At 35.0% G+C, this 21,099-nt stretch overlaps 1 protein-coding gene across 6 annotated transcripts in view; it reads right to left on the reverse strand.

Moving 5' to 3' along the window:
* CBLB (Cbl proto-oncogene B) overlaps positions 1 to 21,099 on the reverse strand; it is a 213,759-nt gene that overhangs the window by 26,440 nt on the left and 166,220 nt on the right. For 3 of the 6 annotated variants that reach the window (XM_053565169.1, XM_053565168.1, XM_053565170.1), the window contains exons 13-17: positions 15,270 to 15,364; positions 6,424 to 6,570; positions 3,276 to 3,373; positions 3,028 to 3,159; positions 80 to 217 (exon numbers count right to left, since the gene is read on the reverse strand). In XM_053565169.1, coding sequence (XP_053421144.1) covers positions 80 to 217; positions 3,028 to 3,159; positions 3,276 to 3,373; positions 6,424 to 6,570; positions 15,270 to 15,364 — 610 coding nt within the window. The remainder of the gene's footprint in view (positions 1 to 79; positions 218 to 3,027; positions 3,160 to 3,275; positions 3,374 to 6,423; positions 6,571 to 15,269; positions 15,365 to 21,099) is intronic. The other 3 variants (XM_053565172.1, XM_053565171.1, XM_053565173.1) reach the window with 3 other exon arrangements.

Below are 21,099 nucleotides of genomic sequence, written 5' to 3' on the forward strand. Positions count from 1 at the left end.
TCCTTTTTTTTTTTTTAATTATATTCTTAGGAATATTTTTGCTTTAAGTGAATAGTTTTCTTTGGCTTTTCTCTCCTACCTGAAGGAAGAAGAAAAAGGTCCTGTCCTGAAGATGGTCGGCTACTGGAGCCAGGAGGCTTTGAATGCTCGATAAGACTATGGCGCGCAGGTGGGGGAGGCGGGAGGGACGGGGGGAGGGCATCAAAGGCATCTTCACCTGCATTTAAAGAAAAGTTGGTATCAGCAGTGGAACTTCATTAATCAAAAAACACAGGACCAAGCAAAAGTAATGACTGACTTTGTCTTGCTGGTTATAAAGAACTTCACTTGTAGGGTCTATCCAGCAGTTCACGGACTTTAATAACTGGATGTAGTTATTTTATGGGAGGGGCGGGAGAGAAACGTACACAGACGTGCAAACACTCCAATGCAAACTTTTTCTATCTCCTAGGCCTTTTATAAAGAGAAGCACTACCGGTTATGAAACAACTCATGGTTCACTTGCAACCTTTATAAGATTAGACACTGAAAGTTGGAATAAAGATTGTTATCAGTCACAAGATCAAAGCACAATTTTCTGTGTAACTCAAAGAATTTGCAACTCTACTGAGAATATCACACCACGTATATCTAATTTAATGTCACCAGTTTAAATTATCCCATATAGTTTATTCTACTGGATTTTAATTCATTTAAACCAACATTCCATATATTTGATTTATTGTCGAAATATATGGAGAATGCATCTAGATGAGAAGAATATGGCATTTTTTCTACTTACTTGGTATTGCTAAAGAACAGTTAAATACAGACCATCCTTTTGTGGTTCCAAAAGCTATTTACGTTTTCACACAAACTGTAGAATATTACAGCATGCTTTCATGTTGACTTACTTTTATAAGTCACACCTACTATTCTACTCATATTTTTTACCTTGATTTATTTTATTTTATTTTATTTCCCCCCCTCCTCTTTACCTTGATTTAAAAATAAATAAGATGTAGTGCATGTATCTTTGTAAGTTATCTCAAATATTTGTGAATAAGGCAGGCAATATATAAATACCTTCATATTCTAATAATAAAAATTCGTATATATTTAAATTTAATGACCAACATAGAGGTATATTAAAGAAAAATGGTTTTACCATTTACTGAGCTTGCTTGCCAAAAATGCAGAATATTTTCTCTCATCATTATAATATTTTTTGAATTTAAAATATTTGAAGATTCAATAACATAGCTATCTGCTATATTCTCATATTTATTAAAATCCTATTTTAGCCCTTAAGTATCAGGCACCTGCCAGGCTCACGCCTGATATGAAGATCAAAATTATAAAGCCCTGACTCAAGGGTTTTAGATTTCATGAAAGGAGCTGAGAAAGTCCACAAACAGGTATGAGAAACAGGCGAGAGGTTTGATTGGTCTCATAAAACAATTATATGCACTGGAAGAGGGAAGGGAAATGTAGACAAACAGCATTCAGAGGAGTGCTGGAGGACAGGAAGTCCTGATATCAAGGATGGGGTCTTCTGAGCAAAAAGACAGTATGAACCAAGAGTGAGAGAGATGTGCTTGGCGTGGTGGCTCACGCCTGTAATCCCAGCACTCTGGGAGGCCGAGACAGGTAGATTGCCTGAGCTCACAGGTTCGAGACCAGTCTAAGCTAGAGCAAGACATCTCTAAAAATAGCCGGGTGTCAAGGCAGGTGCCTTTATCCCCCAACTACTTGGGAGGCTGAGGCAAGAGAATCGCTTCAAGAGTTTGAGGTTGCTGAGAGCTATGACAACATAGCACTCTACCATGGGCAACAAAGTGAGATTTTGTCTCAAAAAAAAAAAAAAAAAGAAGGAGGCGCACCCAAGCAGATCTAGAGGAAGGCTGAGTTATAAAGGTAGGCTGGAACACCTACCTGCATTGTTCAATTAAGTAGCCACACATCTGCATATAGTGATTTAAATTTATATTAACAAAAATTCAGTTCCATAGTTCCATAGTTAACCATACGCAAGCATCCAGATGCTTTACATAACCATGGAAAGTTCCAGGTGATATATGAAGAACTGGTATTCAGCAGTAAGAGGATGGGAAAAAAAGACTAGCGCTAAGAAAGTTAGGAGGGCTTTGTAATTAATGTCGGTGAGAATACAGTCCTGAACTACAAAGAAAAGAGTACGGGAGCGAAAGACACGGCAACTGTGTAATTCTAAACACCAATCCATGGTATTTGTGAGAAAACAACAAGATTCATTCCATTTTTCTGGTAGCTTAATATCAATTCAGAACAGTTTATCAACGGACCTTCATATTACATTATTTTATGTTAGGGTTACTTGTTATTGTGAAGCCTTAAGGTGTGTGTAGATTCTGTCTTCCTATAAAAACAAGGTGAGAAGCTTCCTAATTAGAATTCATGAAATTTATAGTGACACAGCCAATTTCAACATTACATACACACTCATGCGCACCTTCACACGTGTACACACAAACACAAATTTAGATGTTTCTGCATATTGTACTTTGAAACAAACCAATTTTCTGAATGTCACAGTTGTAATGGTTAGAATAAAACAGAATTTCTTCTCAGTTCTCTACATGCAAATATATCATTTTTCATAATTTAATCAGTGTAAGTGGACCTGGGTCATTTCATGCCAAAGGAAAAGTTCTCATTTCTTAAGAATTATTATAGTTCAAGAAAATCTCAATTAACACTTCAAATCATCATTTCAAACTATTAGAAGACAAGGGCCTAGGGAGATGAACAATGCTCTCGTGTGCTTTAAGACTACATTCGGTATGCAGGAGACTTGATAAATGCCTATCTAATGGCCAGCTATTTGCACTATTCCTTTAACCATCTAAATAGAGTAATGGTCCTATGCACCTGGGAGCCACTGTCACCTGGAGAACTCATTTCACAACCCAGTGAGTCTGCACTACACTGAACCCTGAATTCTGATAATTTTGATATTGAGAGAAGAGGCAGGGGTGGTTTGCTTAAAATTTTTTTAAAGGTTTCAACCTAATGGAGGGATGAGAAGGTCATAATCAGAGGGCGTCCTGGTGAGTGAAGAACCATGCTTTGGACTGTCCCGAGGTGGAGGCCTGGCAGGTGGTGATGGCACTGGGTCAGAGGCTGAACCAAAAACATCTCCTAGAGGACAACACAAAACCTTAATGTATTTTCAGCACAACAATGGCATGGAATTTTGCCTTTAAATTCTGACCATTAAGACGCAGATCACAAAGGACAATGTATTCTGTACATACCCTTTAAATATATGCCTAACTCAGGGATGTTGGATTTCTTCATCTCTGAAGATGCACCGTGTGCTCCATTCAATATACAGTGACCATTATCACAGGACCTAACGCAGAAATCAAAGGACAAAATCATATGAGGATAATCACTTTCCACTTAAAAGTCATTTGGGAGGTAAAGGAAACTAGCATCCTTGCCCATTTAATAAATTTTGAAAATAAAGATACTTAATTTTCTTTTTCTGGGAATAGTGCGAGTAGCATTATTTAGATAATCTTATCCCTCATTTTAGAAAGCAGAAGTAAATATTCCATGGAAGACAAGTATCTCTTCTGTTTTTTTTCAACTAAAACCAAGAATTACCAGGACCACAAAAATTGTTGATATCCTAAACACATATGTGAAATTAACATATCTCTTTGGAACAGAGTTCAGGAACACCTGGTTAAGTTTTTGAACTAACAAAGAAATATGTGCCGAGAAAAAAAAAAAAAAAACAACAACCAAAAAACTATGCAACACTCCCAATGACTTTGTTATTTACAGATGGCATTTAGTACCATAGTTTTGTTTCTGTAACTTAACTTATGTTTTCCTTGTAATAGAACTCATAAAAGAAGAAGAATTATTAAACTTTCATTAATTCCATTGAACTTGGACAGGAATATTCAAAGACATGGAGCCGCCAGGTCAAGAACAAAACTCTGGCCCTCTGACATTGTAGAAAAATGACATTAGCAAAAGCCTTGGGTATACCATAAGCACAGTCTTTTAATCAGAGTGTGTGCAGTGGGTACCATACACTAAAAGTATGTTTGAGTTATTGGCATTAACACTTCGGAAGCATATTATGAATACAATAAGTAACACGGGGGCCTGGGAAATGGCCGCAGAAGAGCAGCAGAGGATGTTGCCTGCAGCACACAGCTGCCTAAGGATTAACACATAGAGAACTAAGGAAAATAGAGTTTTCCAGAAAAGTTACCTTTTCTGAATTACACTGAATTCTTAGAGCAAAGTAAGTGTGTGTGTGTGTGTGTATAAAATGGAGGAGAGGTGGATAGGTGGGTATTTGAATAGATATTGCAAGATAACTTCATCTAAAATTCATTTCTATTTTCTCCAGTGGCCACTTCTCTTTAAGGGGCCAGAGATGGTTCATTTAAAAATAGTTATCATGCACTGAATCTTCATAATAATGACAGATTTCTACTGAAACTGAACTGAATTATTCATTTACTGTTTCACTTTTTCCACGTATTGACAATTTATTTCTCCTAATGTTCCAAAGGGGGAGAGAAACACAGAGGGAAAGGAAGTTTAAGCTTAAAGGATACTTTGGAGAGGGCATGAGAAGATACTTCATACATTAGATTTCAAGAACAAATTGGATAAAGAATTCATTCCGGTTAAGCGTAGAGATTATCAACATTTATTACTTGTCTTTAACAGCAGAAAGATGGTAATGATGGTTATAATTCAAATTTATTTTCAGGATTTGGGACCTCTGCCACCAAAAATCTCATCCAATATGATGTAACAATTAAAATTTAACATATTATAATTATACTCCTCAATTATCTAGCAAGGCAAAAAAACTAGACTCCCAGGGAGACCAAAAATCTTTATCCTTTTATTCCAGTTTTAAAAAATTACTACACATTTTGTAAAAGCCAAAGGAACTTAAAATTGTATCAATTTATACTTGATGAGAAGAAATAATGTTATTCAGTAAAAGATCAGTAGCCACTTGGTTCTTCCGATTTATCGAAATGCCTCCCAGTTATTTCTTTGTCTTATCAATGGTACTGTTTTATCAACAAATGTCTTAAACACTAGCAATTAGCAAGAATTGCACTGGCTCTTGCTTAAAAAAAAAAAAACAATGATGTCCTGGACTACAGACTGCTAATAATCCTGGGCAGTAATTCCATACAATGTTCACAATGCTAACGGGGATCACTTATTCGGACATCTGGTTAAAATGAATATTTGCTTCTCTTTTCTGAGTACTGTATTTTCTACCTCAGTGAGATACTTGAAGAAGGGCACTCATTTCTTTTTAATGTTTCATCTAGAAAGAAAAGAACACTCCACTCATAAAATGCTTTCAGTTGATGTACTTGACCTCAAAAGGAACTGGCACACTAAGATGACTGAAGTGTTCCCCAGCCCTCCATCCCTCAGTCAGCCAAGGCAGACACTCTGGAATGCAAGGCCACCAGCGGTCAGTGAGCCCCAGTCAGTGCGTGCCAGGCACAGCTCCAGGCATGTTATTCAAAGGACGTGGAGCCCAGAAAGCAAGTTTTGAAGCAGAGATTTGATTGTTGAGTCCCTCATAGGTGTCAGGAAAAAAAAAAAAAAAGAAATATAATTCCAGTTTACTAATTCAATTATATAAATGCAGAATCATGCTTTTTACTTAAAGCCCAACTAAATATTTCAGTAGAAGTAATCCATTAGAATTCACACAGCTCAGTGGGGCTTCCACTTCAGAAACCAAGGATATCCCCATGATAGTGAGGATAAACAAACAGAATGAAAAAAACAAATAAATATACGCTACATTCTTATTTGATCCAAGGAAAGGCAAAATTGTACTTGATAAAAAAACAGTTAAAGAAAACAAGTTTAAGTATTTTTTCCCCACTTTTTCAAGATCTGAGTGGAAGCAGGAAGGACATCAAGAAGGGAAATGAATATACATTATACCAGCCTATACATCATTAAAAACAAACTCTAAAGGAGGCTACCACAATCTACGTTTCTAAGCATTAATTTTTTAATGTTTCTTATGAGATATGTGAGATATGTGCTTAGAAATGATAAAATGCATTAAAATAACTTATGGAAAATCCAAAAACTAATCATCAGCATATGAAATAACATAGCAAAGTTTTATTAGAGTATTTGAGAGGGCAACAAAATGTTTTGTTATGCTTACTAGTCAAATGGCATCCTGATTAATGGGAAATCTGCATCTTTTAATTTTCTCTGAAAGTAATGGAAAAAATGGTATATAGGAAGAAGCTTTCAGCAAGCAACCAAGTATTTCTGACTAAATAAAAAAGATGTGATACGACTGCTTAACAACAAACATCACAAAATACAATGCTTATGCAGATGTAAGGTGGTAAAAGCTGTCCATATTCTTACCGAACAGGAGGTTTTACATTATGACAATGAGATGGTTGTGAATTCAGGGAAACAGGATGGGATGAAGGAATCTTGTATTCATCATCTTCTTCCTCTACTGGGTCTTTTGTTTTCTCTAAAAGAGAATTTGCTAATGGACCAGTACACCTATCAGGGGAAAAAATCCAATCTAGTTTTAGCACAATATTCAGAACAGGCAAGTCTAATTTAATATATTCAAATCAAAGAAGTCATTTTGCAGCTTATGGTCATTTTTCAATTACAAAGTAACATCAGAGGAGCCATTTTTACTCTAAATACAAATGAAAAGGATATTTGATCTTTTGTTGAGACTCTTGATTAGATAACATAATTTTCATCCTTGTAATATTAAATGGCACAAAATAAGAAAAAACTAGTAATGTGTTAAATAAAATTAAAAGGTGTTGGAGTTGTCAGACAAAATGCACAAAATTATTCAAACCAAAGCTGCAAAAATACTAAAATTTTATTTTGTTTAACTTCAATAGATAAAGTGTTATAAGTATGTATATAGTAGTTTTATATATTAATGAAGTCTTTACAGAAGTAGCAAATGTTTTGTCTCTTGTGAATACGATTTATAGTTGAAAAAATTCACTTTTTAATAATACTTAACTCTCATGGAAAATTATGATTCTAGTTATTAGACTTTTTCCCCAATAAGTAATAAGAACCAAAAGTGAACAGAATAATTAGAAGTAGAAAATGAGAAAACTTTATGTTACATCTTTGGCATACATTATTTTTAAGGCATAAATTACCTCACTAAATTCAAGAAAACTGAAATGAGTAAAACTATCATTTGATATGAAAATGTTAAGCATTTTTCAACCATCGTGGCAAATAAAACACGGTAAAATGAATCCCAACAAATAGGCACAGAAAATCCTACTGTTTTTCACTATTGTTGTTACAGAGTTTAACCCTTGTTGATGTCAATGAAAAACGACAAAGTAGAAATTCAAAAACCCCATCTGACCAAATTTAGGACAACTAACTACCTTTCAAAACACTGGAAATACATATTGATCCAAATCTTTCTGTTAATCATCATGACATTCATGAGGAATAAATTTCATTAAAACACAAAAAAATTTAAAGTGGCTGCAATTTTGAAGCACCTTCTGTAGAGGGAGCAAGAGGCCTTTGGTATATGAAGCCATCAAACCTGAAGTAACTTTCATTTTGATTTCTTCTTGTTAGAACAGAAACAATTTTAGGGGCTTTTCTTTATGCCCATTACAAGATGACATTTTGAAAAACCTAAAGGTTTTCAAGTTTCCATGATAGTATCTTAAGTTTCTAGGAAGTTGAGAGATAAAAGGAAAATTTCTTCTAAGATTTTTCAAAAGTGTGTTTTTACACATCTTGGAAGAATTTTTTAATACTAATAATTAAATTCTTGTTTATTTGACCAACCTTCAAATTCACATGGCAGTTTATGGGGAGATGAAAGTACAGTGATGCAGGAAGTTCAGGTCTGATGTCACTGCCCAGGGCACTAGCTAAGAACCTTATTAATCATCTAGGGGTTACTTATACCCACTATAATTTATTTCTGGAAGATTTACTTTTCAATTGAAGACAGGTAAATTTATGAGCTGCAAAATGGTGATTTGATAACATTGGAGCAGGAACTTAAAACATTACTTTCAAATAAATTCTTGTAAATATTGACATCAATTTAGCTAACTCAAGGACCAGAATGGGTTCTACTACCAAATGAAATGAGAAATATACGCTATACATCCTTTCTATATGTCCTATTATAGTTTCATTCATAATAAATTGTTTTTTCCATATAACTCAAGCATACACTTTATAAAAGAAAAAATACATTTTTGATGAAATATTCAGCAGCCACATCAATGTCAGGAAGGTTCTAAGATCTGCCTGCTGTAGGTTATTTCCAAAGGTTATGTTTCCAAAGAAGTACTTCATTATCAGTCAAAAATGGAAAGTTTTAGAAATCCTATCTGTTGTGGCTAATTCTGTATTTTACCTTCCATGACAGAGAATGCAATATATACTGTTAGCTGAAGTGTTTTAGTGACAGATACAGAAGTGAAAACAAGTTTTCAAGTGGTGCTTTGTATCTAAATATGAACGAAGATATTTAGATGTTCTTTATCATCATCTTATTGAAGTTCTAAAGATTCAAGTTTTATTTTTATGTTTCTAATGTAAACTTCCTGATCAGTATTTATGTTCTCTTAAAAATAAAACAATATACAATATTTCAATGCATTTTATTCAATATTGCATTTTTTTTTTTTTGTAGAGACAGAGTCTTACTTTATGGCCCTCGGTAGAGTGCCGTGGCATCCCACAGCTCACAGCAACCTCCAACTCCTGGGCTTAAGCGATTCTCTTGCCTCAGCCTCCCAAGCAGCTGGGACTACAGGCACCCGCCACAACGCCCAGCTATTTTTTGGTTGCAGTTCAGCCGGGGCCGGGTTTGAACCCGCCACCCTCGGTATATGGGGCCGGCGCCTTACCAACTGAGCCACAGGCGCTGCCCTGCATATTTTTTTTTTTTTTTTTTGCATTTTTTTTGGCCAGGGCTGGGTTTGAACCAGCCACCTCCGGCATATGGGGCTGGAACCCTATTCCTTTGAGCCACAGGCACCGCCCCAATATTGCATAATTTTTATGAAAAATTCATCTTGTTCAGTCTGTAAAGAAAAATTAAAGCAGTTTCTACCACAGAAAGAAAAACTGGAAGAAGATCTAAATATGATGATCTAAAATACCAAAAGACAAATCTGAAGTCATGTAAACAATTACACTCTTTCGTAATTATACTTGGAATTATTTTTTTGCTCTCTACAAACTCATTTAAAAATGAGATAATTATCATTATCTATTCATGCATACATTACTTTTGGCAGTACAAAAAAAAATGTTAACTCATGGAACACGAGACAATTTCAGTCATCAATTTAACTTATGGGAAATTTTTAGGATACCAGAGGGACGAATTAGAACAAATCAGATTTGGCTGCTTCCAAGTTAAAGCTGCCAAGTAAACCACGCTACCGTGCACACCCACTGCTGCACCCCTTTACGTAACCACCCTCCACTCACAGAGGGTTCTGCACTGTGGCTGTCACTCCTCAGTTAATGCACTGGTAGTGCACAGGGATGCATAGCCACCTTCTCCCAACCTGCACACCTTGCTAAATTCCCTTCACTAGTTACTTGAACCTTCAGTGAGAAATACATTCATTTTATCTATGTGCATGCTTGAGACAAACCGGGAAACAGGTGAACTGTCAGGCCAGCACAGGTGGATATTCTGCAATGCTACGTTTAATTAGTGACTTTTACATTTTAGAACTGAAGGCTCACAAATGCCTTCCCTTGAGAGCATTATGTAAGTCCCAGCGTGAAAGGCTTACTATCGGAAGGCTGATCTTCTGAATATCACATTAGCTTTAACCCTTACAAGCTGTACCTCAGACATCACCCTTGCCAAGCGCTGTTCTTTCCTTCATTTGAACAATTTCTGATACGATACCTCTATTACGCCATGAACTTTCCAGGGGCAAGGGGTGGGACGGGAAGCAAAGTAAAGCTATCCATCTTCACTGTCTACCTATGAAATTCATGGGACGTTGCGCCACAAATTCAGTCATTTCATTCGAATTTCAATCTTTTCTGTTATGAATACTTCATACTTTTCTGTGCTTTCTACAGATTCACCTGTATCTTTCTTCTATTTGTCATACATTGGAAAATGATTAAGGGTCGGCCTTCAGACAACCAAGGCCTGGCATGGTATGTGTGTAGTTGAGCACTTCCAAGCTTTAAACAACAATAATGACTGGTCATTACAGAAATAAATGACCAAGCTCATAAGGAGTGAAAACATTAAAAAAGCATTTTAAATGTGATACATCATTTTGCTTATTTTCCACTTACAAGCTTCTCTTTTCACTTAATAATATCTGAAGGCAGTATTATAAAAACTATCTTATTAAAAGAGAATTTTTAGAGCTTGCCATGTACATTTTTCCCTTTGTTCTGGTTTTATATCATACTATCCTAATTCTAACAGGAAAAATGCCTAACTCAAGGAAATCATAGGCCAGAGAGGAAGTAAAACCATTTGAAATGATTATGGTATGGGTGCCACAAATAAATCATTTCCCTAAAATGTTAGAGTGAGTTTTACAACACACATGCTAGTTGTGACGGGTGTTTCATGACATCAACAGGTATACTACTAACGAATAGTACTTCAGGTATACCACTAAGCCCTAAGATAAACTTTAACTTGTTTGTAAATATGAGAAACCTGTTTGCAGCTGTTTTGCACTTGTGTTCTATCCAGTCTTCACACAGATAACCACGTGGCTCACTCCTTTACTTTTTTCAGGTCTCTGTTCAATTATTATCCTTTCAGAATGGTCTTTCCTAATGAAAGACCTTTTATATCTGAAGTATAAATCTAACATTATTTGTTCCTTTCTCTGGTTATTTTTCCTCCTAGCACATACCACTAGCTGACAATTTATAATATAGTTATTTGTTTACTTTTTGCCCTCCCTAAGTAGAGAATAAATTCCAAAGAGGAAAAAGATTTTATCTTATTCATACTGAACCTCCAGTCAGTAAAGCAAGTGGATGAAAATAGGACCGAGAAGGTGATATTTTGACTCCCAATTCATTACACCTGAAACATAAGCACTTTATCTAGTTAGAAAAATGTATAATAATAATAATAATCAAGAATACCATCTCTAACAAAAGCTTTCTGACAAAAATACACACCAAGTAATATTGGTTCATAGATATTTGAAAGACAAAGATATGTTGTTGTTGTTTTTTTTTGAGACTGAGTCTCGCTACGTCCCCCTTGGTAGAGTGCCGTGGCATCAAAACTCACAGCAACCTCCAACTCTTGGGCTTAAGCAATTCTCTTCCCTCAGCCTTCCAAGTAGCTGGGACTACAGGCACCCACCATAACATCTGGCTATTTTTTGGTTGCAGTTGTCATTGTTTAGCTGGCCCAGGCCAGATTTGAACCCACCAGCCTTGGTGTATGTGGCTGGCGCTATTAACTACCAGGCTACGGGCACCGAGCTGAAAGTCAAAGATTTTTATGTCAGAGTACAAAAAGTCTATTTCTAGAAGACAAACCACAAGAAAATATTCTTTTAAAAACAGGCATTCCCCAACCTTATCTTACCTGAAAACAATTACTCCATTATTATTTATATAATGATGACCCTGTTTATTTGCCAACATACTGTGTCAAGTAAAATAAGTATTTTCTCAACTGGTTAGTGTTTCATTTGGTTTAATATTAAAAAATCAAATTGCTTCAAAGTTAATATAATTTACTAAAGAAATAATTTTGACTATTAAGGATATTTTATTATCCCTCGAAAAATAACAACTGTGTTTTAAGCATTTACTCAAAATTTTATATTTACAGTTAAGTTGCAAAGATATTAATTAAATAGAAATCATTTAGAAAAGACATTATTTCAGAAAAATTAAGTATATCTAAACAAATAATTACAATTTCAGCTTACTTTTACAACAGTATGTCTTTTAGAAATAAATGCTACACCTTTTAGGTCTCAAGATAATTTACACAGTAAAAGTCACATAGGAAGAAAGTACTATTACTGAGTCGCCTCCAACATCATGTAAATGGGAATCAGAGTAAGAATATCATACTTAACAATTATACTTCAATAAATATTTATGACAACACAGCATAGATTTAAAAATAAATGCTGGCTTTGACATTTTTTATTTAGCACTGGTGAGAACTACAGAAGCTTACATTAGTAGCAAATTATAATTATGCTTCGGTCAGGTTTTAAAACATGCACTAAGAGTCTCACGTGGAAATGGAATCTTAAATGCTCAACACCCTAATTCAAAGAGTGACATTTTCCTAAGTGACTGCTCCAGGACTCTTCAGAGCCAGGAGTTTACATTCACTGTACTCTAGCTGTACACTGATGAATGAGGCCAACACGGCCATTCACCATGATCATCAACCAGCGTAGTAATCCAAGTGAGTTCAGACGCCATCACCTGACTACAGACAAAATTCAAGTTGCCAAAATTTCATACATAATTAATGCCATCCATAATCCATAAAAAACACATTGCATAAAACCTAAAAATTTGAAGCTCAAAAGGGTTTCAGAGATCATTTAAGTTAAACTGATCCTCTCAATAATCAGAGAGAGAAAATGGAGCCCAGAAAAGTTATTTTGTTTAAAATAAGACAAATATGTAATGTTGGAGTCATGTTTGGAACCCAGTCTAATTTTATTCTATCATTCACATCAGAGTTCTGTGCTAGTTTCATAATAAACAATGTATAAATGATTAAGAAAAATACTTAAAATAGTATGAAGTCACAAAATAATCTCTACTTATAATCTAAATGGTATAAGAAAAGTCTACATAAAAAGTCAAAAAGTTAAAACTATACATCGATATTTAGGGGATATGTATGCCTACATTTATGTAATTATCTTTTCTTTGTATATTTTGCATATTTTCTGCAATGAACAACTGTTAACTACTGGATCAGAAACAAAAATAACCAGGAGAGAAAAAATTCACCATTAAAAGCTAACACTTGCATTGTTAACTGTGGCTAACTTGCAGCATGCAGAATAGAAAGCTGATTTACTGTTAAACATGCAATGTTAAAAATATTTCCGCAGCTAAGTAATTGGGGAAAATCAAGAGTAAATGGGGAGAAAGAATAATACAACTACGGGGCCAATGTTAGATGTGTTTACAAATTCAAGTATTAGATCTATCAGCAAAATACATTTTAATATGAATTTGTTACTCTTGCTTTATTTACAGAAGCAGGAACTTTAGGTTAAATACAAATGAAGTAAAGCACAACCTCTATCTCTCATCCTACTTGCCGATATGTTATTAATAAAGAAAATGTAAAAATTTAATCTCTAATTACCAAGATTTCATTTACTTCATTTTCTAATGCTCTCTGAATTATGAGAGGTAATTGAGCTTCGATGTTTTATTACACACACATAAATCCAGAGTTCATTCAGGGCTAGATCTCATCATATGTTGTCACTGATTTAAGGCCTACTACACCAAGTATGTGTAACTGCTCCCAACTCCTATGTCCGCTAAGTATCTGGCAGTGCCAAGAAAAGTTCCTGTTGGAGAACGGTCCGTTAGCTGTGTTTCCCACTGCCCCCTGAACAACGTCCAATTCAACACCCTTGCTTTTTCTCATGCCCTTGTCCAATTGAGTCCATCCTCCATGACTCAGGAAATTTTCATCCTCCCTGTGAAATAACCTTATCTCTGACAAGCTTCTCCTTCAAATTCATTTAAAACTAACAATTTGTCATTATAAATTTAGTGTACAGTGTTCGCTAGTGATTTCATCTGTGTTAGTTTTATTTTCTAAAGTAGATTGCACATTTCTTGAGGGCTGGGATTTAGCTTATCTTTCCTTTGCATTCACGTACATAGTGGGAATTCAGTGATCTGCACAGAGAGGAATGAAGAAATTCTAAGACTTTCAACTGGAAATGAGGACCTCAGCAGCTAAAACTAGAACAAGAGACCAAGTATTTTCCATGTCCTTACTATATATAACATACGGTAAGGTGTTATGGAGAAGCAGAGGATACAGATAAGGATTTGCCCTCAGAACCTTATACATTTTTTAATTGGGAGAGCCACATTAAAATTAGAAAACAGTATGGCAGAGTATATAATTAAATGTGCAGAAAATAAATGTCAGGAAGAGGAATGCAAATCAGTTTTAATCATTACACCCAAAGAAGTCACACAGATAACCACATCAGAAATAGAGCCTAAGACACAGACCTTTCGGATAAATAGTCTGAAAAGGTGGAATGTCAGAGAGAATAGTATAAAAAATCTCACAAACCCAGAAAAAAAACCAAATAGGATTAGAGGGCAGCCATTAGGAATCACTGAAAAATAGTTTACATGGGTAAAATTCTGTAGGATCTTAGCTAGTGGAAGAGTATTGAGTTAATTCAGTTGAAAAAGGGATATTTTGAGTGAGAAAGTGACCTGGGAAAGAAAGAATTTAAATTCAATGACTTCTGCTGCAGTGAACAAAACATACTGGAGGGAAGGCCTGACTTCATATACAGAGCAGAAAAAGGAGAATTGGGATACTTGGTTTCACCTGGTTTAACTCGGGTAGAGATCACTTAACTGTCCAGTGTGCCTCTGTATGCACGTTTTTCAAATGCAACACCCAGGTTATCACATTTTTCTAGCTTTAAATCCATTGATACTAAATCTGAAATCACATCAGATGATCAGATAAGAGGCTATTTTAGTGGTCCAGCTCTGAGGCAAACTTAGGGAAAGTGAGCTGAATGTGAAACTGGAGAACAACAATCAATAGAACTTAGTGCTTGAATAGATCTAAGAAATAAAAAATTGGAGGAACCAAAGATTGTTTTACGATGTTAAATCGGGTAGTGAGATACACAATGCACTCCTTCTGCGGAGGAAAGGTAAACTCGGTGAGAGAGCTCATTGCGCTACTCCACCATCCCCTTCTTTGATGCAAGGAACACTTAGCTTCCTCGCCCTGTACTTGTATATGCAAGTTCAAGAGTTCAGATAAGTCTCATAGAAGCTGTGGTTACTAGCCAAAAAGCCGAAAACATCTTTATTTCTGGTACTTCATAAATCCAGCTGGATTGTTTTTACTGATGTCTTTCTACTCATCCTGCTTCTGTACTGAGAACCTCCAAACCACTCTATACCAAATCTTTCTGCATGGATAAGTGATGTCCAAATTGAACAAAACTCACTTTATGCTAGGGAGAAGGGTGGTAACTGGAGGAGGAGGAGATAGCCGGGGAGGAACATCGTATTCTTCACTTCCAAGGTGACCATTGGAAAAGACCTGAAAGCAAATGAAATGTTTAGTTTCCACGAATTTAACTCTTGGAGGATCTTATAACAATAGTAGCTTAGAAAACTGAAAATTTTGAAGAGACTATTTAAACCAATATTAGACAATTTATGTAGGGGACAAGTAGCACCCACAGTGGTTATGATTCATCACCACCCAAAGGAGTACCAGGGTACAGGGAAAAAAAATTGATACAACATGACTCTTAAACATATTTGGGAGGTAATACTATAATTTGTATAAATCAGATATAGATAGCTAGATGAGGAGCTCGATAGTAACATTCATCAACTGTGATCAATTTTTATTGAAAATTTGGCATTTTCTATAAGGCAAAAAGTAGCACTGGTGCAATTCTTGTTTCAATTCCTTCCAAGTAATTGTTGTAAATCACATCTCTCTGAGGTCGACAGAACATTCTTAAACTTCCAGATAAAACAGTACACATGTATAAGCAGAAATGCCCTTGTTCTTTCAGAGTTGAACCTTCACAACTAATGATAATTAGAGACTTGTTCAGGTGCAGGCAAATCTAAATATAATTTTCAGTTTGTGAGCACCACTAACCAGAATTGTTAACTTGCTTCTAAAGTATAAGTGAGAGACAGTGTTTCATTATTGAGAATTAGAAAATTCTGATTTCCAGTCTTCTCAAAGTATAAGAACTATCTGAAGAACTCTGCTTCTTGAACCACTTGAAATTAGAGCAATTTAAAAGGAGGAAGATAACATATTAACTTTGGAAAGACATATTCACAAGAAAGAGTTAAATGTGTTATGTAAATAATCACTAGATTTTTTTGTTTTTAAGTGCACAATCTGAAACACACTTTAATCTCTGAGAATGCTTAGTCAGATTAGTAGCAATCACTAGATTTTTATCAAGGAGCTCTTTTGAATATGAATTAAGAGTTTGCAAAAGGTAGACTGATGGTAGAACCAATAGGATGTAATGTCATTTGAACACTCAGTTAATTCAATGATCTACCAATGACTTTCTCTTCATCATGTTTCTAAATGGTGTTGTAAATTTGGAACTTGAAATTGAAAGGCCATACCCTTACCCATCAATCTAAAATAAAAGAAACACATTTAAAGAACACATTTGAAATATATCAATGTTTGCATTTCAAAACTACAAAGTCTAATTTTATAGCATTATAGTTTCACTCTAAAAATTATGGCCCATGCTTTAGCTCTGATTTCTCCATTTCATGTCTCCCCTCATTAAATTCAATATACTGTAAGTATACCACAACAAATACACCTTGAAAGGATGTGATATTATCATAAGCTTTTGACTACGGGCCACGTAACATAACCAGGCAAAGTTTTCTGGAGCTTGATGGAAGAAATTTCCTAATAGATATTAATCATTGCAAAGTTAAATGAAACTCTTTCACATAAAAAACATGCTGTTTTACTGACAAATACTCTGATACTGAGCTTTTAAAGTCATTCTTATTTGGAGTTCTTCGCAAGCTGCTGGAGTAGGTATATGAAATTTCGGCAATCAAATCTCGTTAATGTTTCTGCCGCAAATACATTTAAAATCATTCTGGAAAATGCAATGTGGATTTGTTATGCAAAATTTTGTTCTTTTAGGAAAAAGCATCAAACACAGATAGATACTTAATAAAATTTCAGCAATGATACAATAAAAAACAGATATGGGAATAGCAGTTCCAGTTACATTGGCTTTAATTAACAATAAACTGACCATAATTTTATAATCAGATCATTGTGAACATATCTGAAAAAGAGTATCAACGCACTCATTTATTGATATTGAAAATCCTTTCATCTTACATACTAGGTAAATGAGAGAATGAATATATTAGCAGAGCTTACACAACATTTTTATGTACTGCAATTAAATTTCACAAAGACAAGTCATGCAGGCAATGATGTCCATTGCTAGTGAAAAACATAAACTATAGTTAATAAGGTAACATTCTTTAGGAGGGTAATACCTTAGAAAATTAAATGATTTCTTCCCAATTTTATGAAAAAATCCATTAACATCTTTAAACTGCAAATAACACTTTCTCTAACTGCTTTAGAAACGCTGTTATTGATACATGGTAAAACGATTTCTCCCACCAAATGCCTTGGTGTCTTTTCTGGATCATTCATTTGCCTCTTGGCATCTAACGATATTTGCTCATGCTCTGTGTAATAGTCCATAGAGGAGAATTCACGTCACACTGAGCCTCTTTCAGGACAAAATTCTTTATTTCTTTATCATTTTGTGGCACATTCCTTATGAGATTTATAAATATTGCCTGCTGACTGGCTTAGATGACCTTACGAATGGAGGCATTAACCAATGAAATGACTTCCTTTAGGTACAGATGGAAGAAACTTATTAGATTACTGAAATACTCTCAGAAAACACATGTAATACACTTAATGGCCAATCTTCCTACAAAGTGTTCTAAAATATGTTTGTGCTGAAAGTTAATAATATGCCTACTGTCAAACATGGAATTCTGTGTAGCTCATTCTTAATTAACAGAGATTACACAAGTGTGCAAACAGCAAAGGACCTCAATGTGCAAGTACGAGATTGATATTCATATTTCTGTTCATGTAAGGCGATTGTTTGTGCTTCTCAATAGTGGCTGGAGAAAGATTTGACATTATGTCCTTCTAAATTCTATGTTCCCACTTATACCCATTTTATTAGACCAGAAATCATTTGAGCTGACACTTCCTGAGTGTAATGAATTACAACTTTTTGAGCTAAGAATAAATATTTCATGTTCACTAGAAATCTGAAAAACCTGTTTGCAAATGGTAGAAAAGTAAAGTTCTTCAAATGTGTACACTGAGAGCATCAACTGAAGCAGTTCACACCAAAACCTCACTGATTTCTCAACTGCGGAACTGATTTTTGTCTTCTGCCTTCCTACTTCACTGCCCTAAATCTATCACAAGTCCATTGAAAGTGCTATCGACTTAAATTTTCTCAATTGATAATTCTGATCCTATCATTCTTCTGCCAAAAACCTTTAAAAGCTCCATCTTGCTTCCTAATATGGCCAGAATCTGAGAATTTCAGACAATAGAAGCAGTGCTAGAGGAAAGAAATCATGAAACAAAATAGATACACTTAGTAAGTCTTGGATTGCAGGTTGGTGATATTAAAAGCTAAGTATGACCTCACCTAACATTGATTATGAGGGAGGAGGAGAAAGAGAAGAGGAAATAAATGAATGTGACGGAAAATTCTTACATTTCATTTTAACTATGATTTTAGAAGATTTCTCCCCACCTCAGAGCTCTCTATAATCAGCAGAAGGAGTAATTAGAGTTTAGATTATTCTCATGTCTCATCCATCTATCTAATGAAACAAATAAAATAAAGAGCGGGGGGGTATGGTGAATGGCACACCTCCTGGGGGTGGACACAATTATAAGAGGGACATGACCTAACAAATGCAATCAATCAGTGCAACCTAATTCTTTGTACCCTCAATGAATCCCAAACAATTAAAAAAAAAAAAGCAAACAGTTCTCATGAATGATGGGACCTGACACAGGACAGAGGACAAACAACCCATCTGCAGGGTGTTCAGATTTTAATTCCCCTTTTGGCATTCCATGTGTATGACTTCATTTCAATTTACAGCACTTACCTAGGTTTTCTCATCTCTTAAATAGGAAGATGGTTTTTACTTTGAAGCATTCCCTCTGAAGAAAGCACCTAAATCTAAATGGCACTTACTTATTGACAAAAAAATGTGTTTTTAGAGGGAAGGGTTATGTGAAGAATCAGCCTCCAAATACCTAAATCTCCACACCCTTTGTTTCCATGATAACATAGTACAAAACAATACTACACCAGGTACGAAAGGTGAGAAAATACGGTTGACATGTATCATTTTCATTAAAGATACTCATCTTTTTTTAAAAATTAAAATCATCTCCCCTTCCTCTTCATCCCTTCCTTTTTCTTAGTGTATGTGATCTGTTTAAAAGGAATACTCTTTTCAAGAGGAAAAAAAAAAAAGCTTTATTTTAAAGAAGAAAATTATGCTCTTCCCTTAGCTGAAGACCAGTTCTGAGGAGATACATGAAAACCTGTCCGTCTGTGCTCCCGTGTATCCCAGCCATCCTCTCCGCTTCCACCCACTCTTTCCCTGCCCTACACCAACCCCAACACAATCCATCATGGGCCTCGATCATTCAGCTTAAGTATTGTAATAATAGCAACCAAGTTACTGAGTGCCTACTGAGTATGCCTTAGAAATTACGCTAAATAAAAGGAGAGGAGAGGAGTAAAGAGAAGATGGTTTTGTTTTAAAAATGAGACAACTATTTCAAATGGAAGTATCAACTCTTGCAGCTTATTCTGATATTCCATGTCCAGCTATTATTTTTGGTTTTGTCCTGAGACAAGGGGTGTGGGAATTCAGATACTTGGAGGCTAACTATTCTCCTAGATATTAGGTATTATTATCATTCCATTTTCTAAAGTAAGGAAAATAAGTGGGGTTGGGTGGGAAGATGAAGTAAGCTGCTCTGTTCCACAAAACCAGTTGACCTCACCAACTCGTAAGTCCCAAACACATCCCAAGTGCACCATGCTTCAAAGCCAGAATGTTCTAGAACAAGAAGTGAAATCCAGGTCTGATTGCAAAGCCCAACTGAGGATCACAGAAACTGAGAACTACAGGTTCCTAAGACTCAGGCTATGTCAGTGCTTAGTTGAAACCAGCTTCTTAAGTCCCCCAATAATGAAATGAAAAGTAGAATTAGGCCTTTTCTACCTTATGAAAGTTTTGTGTTTTACAGCATTTAATATACTAACTATATAAAAATCTTTCTTCACAATCCACCCCAGAAGTGAAACTAGTAGTTTGAAATCAGAAATCTCAGAAATCTAAGTTTGATTTAAATGTCAATTCTAGTTATAACGTGAAATAAACTTCGAGAATGTAAACAATTTAATGTTAATAAGCATAATATATGAGATTAGACTTTAAACATCTTAATGATTATTTAGATAGAATTAAATAAGATTAAAATCTAATTTTTACTAAGAGAAATATTATAATTAATGTTCTCTCATACACAGACTAATTTGTATATCAAGCACGTAAGTCCACATAGAGACATTCAAAGTAATTTTCATAACTGAACTCATATTAATATTTTATACCTATATTTAATATAATAAAATATCTGCAACATAAGAAATTGTCACCCCAATGTTTCAAACTAAAATATCACATAAAAATTAATAGCCAGTGTTTTAGAACTTAGGACAGGTTTATAGTAGTGCTAAAACTATGTAACATGTTATCTAACTGAAGCCTGAAATAAGAGGTCTTCAATGAACTGGCAATGGTAACTATTATAAGTATTTTTGAGGTTTATTCAGAAGATAAATTTAACAATTCACATTAGAACTTATTCCAAGACAAGTGTGATCATACATGAAAAAAATGACTAAAAAAAAGAGCTGTAAAAAAATTCTTTTCAGATAAGCTCTTCATTTCAGAGAACATTACAAAATTGCATATATGTGCTTTCTCATACGTTTGCATTATATTTAGAAGGTGTTAATGAAACATTCAGAAATTCTCATATTTATAACAGATGAGAGTAATGGTACCAAGGTAGAATCCCGGGCGAGAGTCACAGCAATCTACCACCATCATTTCCTTTGTTTTGAATGGTGCACTAGGGAGTTGTGACTCTTCCTATTCTGCCTAGCC

The sequence above is a fragment of the Nycticebus coucang genome, chromosome 16 (genome assembly GCF_027406575.1).
Source record: "Nycticebus coucang isolate mNycCou1 chromosome 16, mNycCou1.pri, whole genome shotgun sequence".
Taxonomy (NCBI): domain Eukaryota; kingdom Metazoa; phylum Chordata; class Mammalia; order Primates; family Lorisidae; genus Nycticebus; species Nycticebus coucang.